At 34.2% G+C, this 7563-nt stretch overlaps 1 protein-coding gene across 1 annotated transcript; it reads right to left on the bottom strand.

Moving 5' to 3' along the window:
- Positions 1–285: 285 nt before the first annotated feature.
- LOC120076331 (protein PIGMENT DEFECTIVE 338, chloroplastic) lies at positions 286–4741 on the bottom strand. The gene is made up of 8 exons (XM_039030125.1): positions 3701–4741; positions 3529–3603; positions 3367–3438; positions 2370–2450; positions 2183–2280; positions 1065–1190; positions 939–987; positions 286–847 (listed from the first exon to the last, which is right to left on the bottom strand). Exons 1-8 carry the CDS (start codon positions 4628–4630, stop codon positions 686–688), a joined length of 1593 nt encoding a protein of 530 aa, XP_038886053.1. The 5' UTR covers positions 4631–4741; the 3' UTR covers positions 286–685.
- Positions 4742–7563: the final 2822 nt, after the last annotated feature.

The raw sequence follows: 7563 nt of genomic DNA, 5'->3' as shown, positions 1-7563 counted from the left end.
AAATACATATTTTTTTAAAGTATAACTTTGAAAATTAAATATTAATTAAAATTTCTAAACATCAGTTAATATTTTTTTCAAATGCCTTTTTGACACCGCTAACGCAAAAGTATAAGGAATAAAATATTATTTTGGACTTCTTTTTCTCTTTCAAAGTATTTTAACCTATTATTCTATATAATGTGACGTCACAAAATGAAATAAGTAAAAGTAAAGAGACCAAAGTATTAAATGTGATAACACATTAGGTCAACATTTTCTAATTTTATTTCAAGGCATTTGATCTTGTAAATATCAAACATAATTTCCAACAATATGAAAGTTTGTATTATACAAAAAGATTTAGTTTGCCCTTTTCTTTTACACTACAAAATCTAGGCATAGAAAAAGTGAGAGACAGAACAGCCAAAAAAAAGAAAAAGGAACTTACTATGTAAGGACTACAATTAAACAGCTGAACAAGGCAGAATGATGTTCAAAATTTGATCTTTTACACTTCCCCATTCCCTGGATTGTATCATTCCTTAAATTCAAACAGGACCGATTAATGATAAATGATAACTGATGACGAGAACGATTCCTTAAACTATGGGACTCTTGCCCAATTCAATATATATGACCAATCTTTTCCCCTGGAATAACCCATGGTTGGGAAGCATGAAAGCGAGATTGTTTAACTCGACAACTACCTTTCGAATTTGAACCACTTCCAATTCGCGTACATGCTTGATTCATTTTCAAATGGAAGATCGGTAGTTGGAGCAGGTTCGGGCCTGAGAATTCCATCAAGTGTGGGTAGCCTTTGCCTGTACTCTCTCGCCATGATCTTCGCCTCTGAAAATACTTTCTAATAAAGGAAAAGGAAAAGGGGAATCTAGTCAAATTTCAAAGAAAATGAAGTTCATTGATGAGGAAGATCATTATGAGTGAAGTACTACCTCCTTGTTTGATATAAAGAGGCCGGGCTCACTTTCGAGGTCTGCAATGCTGTAAATCCCAAAACGATCAGTCATAAGATGCACCAACCATGACTATGTTATATCGAGTAATGTATCCTGAATTACCTTAGAGATATCTTGTCAGGAAACATTGACTTCACAACAAGAACTTTGACCTTTTCACCCACTGCAAGTAAGTCACTCACTGAGGTCACTCGGGCACGTGTTATGTTCGAAACATGGAGTAACCCACTGAGAAACATTCAGGTGGATGCATCAACAATTTTTCAGAAACTACAGATTGATACGGACAACAGAATATGATATGCCCAGCCAAAGCAGAAATGATTTCTAGCTATCTTATAGTTGTAGCAAAAAATATCAAGATAGTTGATACACCTCCTACAACACCACCTATCCGTTATATTTATTCGAGAAGGAAGAAGAGGCAACAACATCAATCTTGAAGGAAGTAATGAGGATAGTATAGGGGAGTTATACTAGAGAGTTGGTTTCTCTCATGTTGGGTCTAGACAGTTATTAGAAGTTATGTGTGTTTGGTATATGGATTAGTATTTAAGTAAACTGGTTACATAAGGGACAACTATCTTATTATCTTTGTTTCATGTAGGGAGAGTCCAAACCTCTTGAACGTTTGGGTTGTATGAAACTTTCCTTAAATGTTTATGAATGATCTCTGACGTTTCTTTCCAATTGTGTATCAATAGTGTTCCTCGAACATATTATCTTCGGCATTATTCTAGTTAAGACACAATGCTTACTTAAAGATGTCTTTTGCATCTCATCTTAATCATCTGTTTTTAGCTATAAAAGCAAACTTTAAAGATCAAAATGAAACCATGCATCACTTGGTTGAGAACTGGATGATTTGAAATAGTAAATAAGAACTAGATCCCATCGGATCCCATTAGAACTCCACAGACAAACATGCTTGGGCAAGAGTATTACTAAGTTAGGCGACCAATTAAAAAAAAAAAAAAAATAGAGATTTATGTCTAGTTTGAGCATTGTTGTAAATTGAGAAGACTATTCTGTTAGGTATGGGTTCTTCTAGTGATGTACTGCATTTAAACACTTTCTATATCTTGATTGAGTTTGGCCTTTTTTGTAACAAGAAAGAATATGTATAATCAACCACTAAAATTTTAAAGAAAATTATTTCAAACTCTACTAAGATTGTGTAAATCCGGCGAAGTTTGTAGGCAATCTAAATTGAAACTCACCTTCTGTTTGTATCACCAATCCTTATTTGAGCTCCATAAGGAAATATTTTCTTCACGGTCCCTTCAAGAAGGGTTCCCTCACGTAGGTATAACGATTCCTGAGACACGTACACAATTTTCTATTTATTGATGTACTCATGCAATATTTGAGGAGAAAAAAAATGAAAAATATAGTATGGAAACTGACCCAAGCTTGTCTCTCACTTAGTATCAAATCGTTCTTAGCTTCATCTATTCGTGTGATCTGCACAAAGATCCGACGTCCCACCTGCACAATAGAGACCAATACAGTGAGCTAAGATCATCCATACCTTCCTTTCGTCCAATTATGTCAAGCAAATGTTGCAGCAAAAGAGTAATTGCTAAAGTAGACGTCAAAAAGCACGGAGGTCTCTAATGCAGAAGGCACCGATTTGAAGAGATTCGTGTAATTGTGAATAAGAACTGGACGAGGATGCAAATCCAAGCTAATCAAGACACATGCCACAATGTCAAAAGCCCCAGTAAAAGGTGAGGCAAATTCTTGGTTCCACGTGCATATTACGAAATCAAAAGTTTCAAGACCCTGCTCTAGAATAATACACAACAATGATGACCATGTCTTTACAATAAGGCAGTCGCATTGCTTATTACGTCGAAAGATTGAAAAGAATGAAAAGGGAGAAATTGTAAGGCAATTATTTACGCGCATGTCATTTTTCACCCAATCAGCATCTCAATTTCCCTCCTCTTTTCAAGCTGTCAGAATTTCTATAACAAATGGATGCACACAAAGATCAAAGTGAAATTACCATCCATGATTTTATTTTCAAAAAATAATATTTGTACCACAAACTCGAGAATAGAGAACCTTATGATCAAAAGTCAGTCTTATGTTCTGTCCAATTAAAATAGAAAATGTGAGGTTAGAATGGTACTGAGAGATTTCAGGTCTTCAGCAAATTTCCGATGTAACGAATGGAAAGCATAATGTAGGGATCCATCAAATGTTGTAGACACTGGAAGGACAGAGTGAAGTCTAAAAGGCAAGTACAGCAACATTTTCATGAAAGAAAGAAATAGGTCGATGTTTATAGACATAGTAAATTCACAATCTCGTGGCAACGATTATTTCAATTAAACGTGAAGATGTCATTTAAATGATGGGTGAAGCTCAAACATAGAAGAAACCGAAACCCACTCACGTTTTCTTTCAACTCTGTGAAGTTATTTACTCTATTCAATAACTCAGCCTTTGGAAGAAATGCTCGCAAACCCTGCATAACAAAAGTTCAAAACCTAAATGAAACATCCAAAAAGAAAAAATACAAACCAAAAACCACATCAGTTACGGTAGCATAGACAACCTCAATTCTTGTAAGAAGGCCTCCAGTATTCCACTCTGATATTTTAACTTCAATTGGCTCATCAAGTCGTTTTATCTGTTGAACAAGGAACCACAATTAATATATACATTTCTTCTTTATTCCCCCTAAGATGGAAACTTCAATAAACAAAGAAGCTAATCAAGAAAAGAACCTGCCTCACTCGATGCCAAGCTAACCGTCGAAACAACCTTCTAGTCGAGAGCAATGGTCGACCACTGAGTGTCCTTCCCAAAACCTCAGCAAATAAAACCGTGCCAGTCTCCACGACAGGGCGCCCTGGCCCCGGTCCACGGCTAAAAGCATCCTCGTATTTCACCAGCCCCATCTTCCCATTCATCATAAAAGACTCAGCATCCTTGTCAAGATCACACATCAAGAATTCCATCTCTTTGTCATACAATGGAAGCACCTCTTTTGTCAACATTGTTCCCAACAAATCCGCCCCCACGTTGATATCAAGCTTGTTTTCGTTACCTGAGACAACCACACCAACCACAACGTCGCCAGGTTTGGGCTCATAGTACTCAACATTTAATTTATTGCCTTTCTCTGTCTCGTCGTCTCCATCAATTTTCTCTTCGAAAGCTCGTAGCGCTTTTTCCTCTTCCTCTTCTTCATCTGCAGAATCTTTAGTCTTAAAGAACTTCATAAATGGCGCTAAGGCTTCATTCTCGTCGAGATTTTCAACCTCTTTGTCAATTTCTGATGAAACCCCATTGCTTATAGGAGCAGGAGAAGGTTTATTGAGCAGACCAATCTCATCTATCTCTTGAATTCCATCCTCTCGAGACTTATCCGGCAACTGGGTGCTCGAGAAATTATCAAAAATATCATTTCTAGAGCAAAACACAACACTACTTCTTCCTCGAAATGTCAACTTCTTAGATGTTTTACAGTTATTAGAGCAATTATAAGTGGAACACAAGGTGGAGTTTGAGATTCGTGGAACTGGTAATCTAGGAACGGTGAGAAATGCTGAATTCTTAACAGAATTAGATGAAACTAAGAAATCTCGAGACTCGAATGACGAATTGGGAACGCAAAGATACTTACAGGATTGAAGTCCCGCAAGGATTAGCATCCTTTTCTGGCTGCCCACCTCATGAGCTGTGCTCGGCTTCGTCGCGGGGAACTGGGATTGGATTGAAAGAGCCGAAGAGGAAGATTTTGGCTTCAATGAGTGTGAATTTGCAACTGCATTATCCGTTTTGTTCATATTATTCGGCACAACTGTTTCTGGGCCTGCGGATCTGCAGTGGTAAAAGATGGGCCGTAGGCCGTGGGCTTGGCTCTAAAATGGGCCTAAAGTTGGCTTGTGTTATTTTGGGTTCATGTGGTCTTGTTTGTTAAAATCATGTCTTTCTACTCATAAAGCCTAAATATATGTAACGGTAGCAAATATACCAATCAGACCCAAAACATTAGTAGATATATAGTATAATACAAAAGAATTTATAGATGTAGCAAAATTTAGATCCAATTCTCGGAGTCTATCGGTGATATACTATATTACTGATAGGAGTCTATTAGCGATAAGGTCTATGACCGATAAATTTTGCTATATTTGTAATCATTTAAAAATATTGCTATACACTTGATTATTAGCTCTAAAAATGCTATCCATTGCAATTATCCTAAATATATAGGATTGGTTACACAATTGTCTAAACTTTTCTATTTTTTACATGAATAGCCCAATGAGCTATTATTTTACACAAAAGTCTGGCCCAATTTACTTTTCGACCATTTCGTACTATTCATATTTGTTTTTTTTTTTGAAAAATATATGTAATAATTTTTTAATTTCAAAAGTCGCAGGTAAGAAAAGTTTATCGTGGTTATGAACTTCCCAAAACAGTCTTCTTTCCAAAGCCTAAACAAGTAAGAAAAGTTTCTCCAAAATTTTGAAAAATTGTTACCCTCACAAATGAAAGCAAGAATTTTCAAGAAGTTTTCAAAGAAAAATAAGGTATATTTGATATATGTGACACAATATTTAAATTTTCTATGAATTAACCGGGGCATAGTTGATGGGTGCATGAAGAAGACAATTCAGACAATATATTATTTTATATACTGAAAAATATATGTAATGTATATTTACATTTTTAAGTATATTTGTAAATGCACCAAAAGATAAACCATGGTATATGTAATCTATATTTACATTTTTCAATATATTACCAATACATTCGACATATACAACAAATACTTTAGATCTCATGGAGAGGTGATCGATTTTCAGCTAGGAATATGAAAGAAAATAAATAAAAACTCCAAAAATGAAATAAACGTTAATTTGAAATATCATCCATTAAATAAAATATCGATCAAAATTAATAAATAACAATTCGAGCAAGGTTGTGTGCAACAACATTCTCGAACGAGAACAAAAAGAAGAAACAACAGAATAAAAGTTGTGTGCCAAAACATAAATATCACCCAAAACATTGTTGATTTTGGTGAGATCAATGACATCATTACTAAGGAGCTTAATCACCTTAAGAGTGTCATACTCCATACAAAGAGTCTTGGCTTGATTAGACCACCAAGATTGGCATAACTGAAGGTCTTCCCGAATTACTCTTGCCTCGAGTGTAAGGAGGTCGAATCCCACAGTGGAAGTTAGTGATCAGTTCACTTTTAATTTTGTTTTAGAAATTTACAATATAGAACAAAAGAAATTTAGATTCATAATGCAATTGCAGGTTAAGCATTACAATAAATTGCAGAGAAGAAGAAATAACTCACCTCTGAAGTCGTCTTTAAGAAATCCACCATCTTCTTCCTCCTCAACAATCCGATCATCCACGAATAGTATCATGATGCCACCATAGGGTCTTCCCTGCTATTCTCTTGGCAATGATCGGTTTGTGGGAATCGACTTTTGAAAGAGATAAAAGGAAATTGAGTTTTGGAGAGTTTTTTTTTTTCCTTCAGAGAACTCATTTCCCTGTACAAAAAATATTGAGAGAGGAAAGAAGGAGATGAAAGGTTTTTTTTTTTTTTTTTTTTTTTTTTTTTTTTTACAATAACCAATAATCCAAGAAAAACTTCCCTTTCCTATCTTTATTTAAAATGTGAAGTGAGATTAAAACATAACTCTCACCTCCTATTATTTAATTTAAATCAAAATAAAATAAAACTCATTTAATTAAATTAAATAATTAACTAATCAAATTAATTAATTAATATTTTACTTAAAGATCTCATATTTAATTAAATGTACATTTAAAACATATTCAAATGCTCATTTCTCTCATAACCTACCGTTTTAATATAAATCTAATTCATACTTTTAATATTTCAATCATATTCAAATATATTAAATCTCTTTTTATTATAAAGTTTACTTTTGAATCTTATTCAATTTAAATATATTAAATCTAATTTTATTATAAAGTTTAATTTTAAATCTTATTCAAAAATAACTTTATAGCATAATGCAACTATATACAGTATATTAGTTATATCATATACAATTAATGTTATTCCCTTAAATAATTTGAATAATTCAAATTCTTTCAAAACTATTGATCCTTATTTACCCGTTGTGAGTTAGCAGAGGGACCTAATGAACCTACAGATTAGAGACTCTAATGATCCAAGATTAACTAATTAAACTTTTTAATTACATTAATCAGCATTCATTAACCGTAAATCACTCCACTAAAAATCCACGACTGCACTCTTCGCACTGTAGAATTCGCGTCCATGGATTTGACCATTACAAGTAAGTCGATCATTCACGAGTTGTTCGTAATTACATATAGGTCAAATTACCGTTTTACCCTTATAATTACCTCTTACTCCTTAGGTATCACTACTTGATCATGTTTTCAAAATGGTAGGTTTATTGAGTCGGCGACATGGGCCACTATCACTCATACAAATCAAAGGACAACACTCATAGACAGGAGTCCATAACTTACTCGGGGTCGAGATCGAGTTATATGGTTATTCTATGAAATATCAATCTCTTTAGTCAATGGTGTTACAAAGAGAGATTAAATA

This window comes from Benincasa hispida, chromosome 4 (assembly GCF_009727055.1).
Source record: "Benincasa hispida cultivar B227 chromosome 4, ASM972705v1, whole genome shotgun sequence".
NCBI classification, from domain to species: Eukaryota; Viridiplantae; Streptophyta; class Magnoliopsida; order Cucurbitales; family Cucurbitaceae; genus Benincasa; species Benincasa hispida.
The sequence above is the reverse complement of the archived record's forward strand: the minus strand, read 5'-3'. Positions and strand labels throughout refer to the sequence as shown.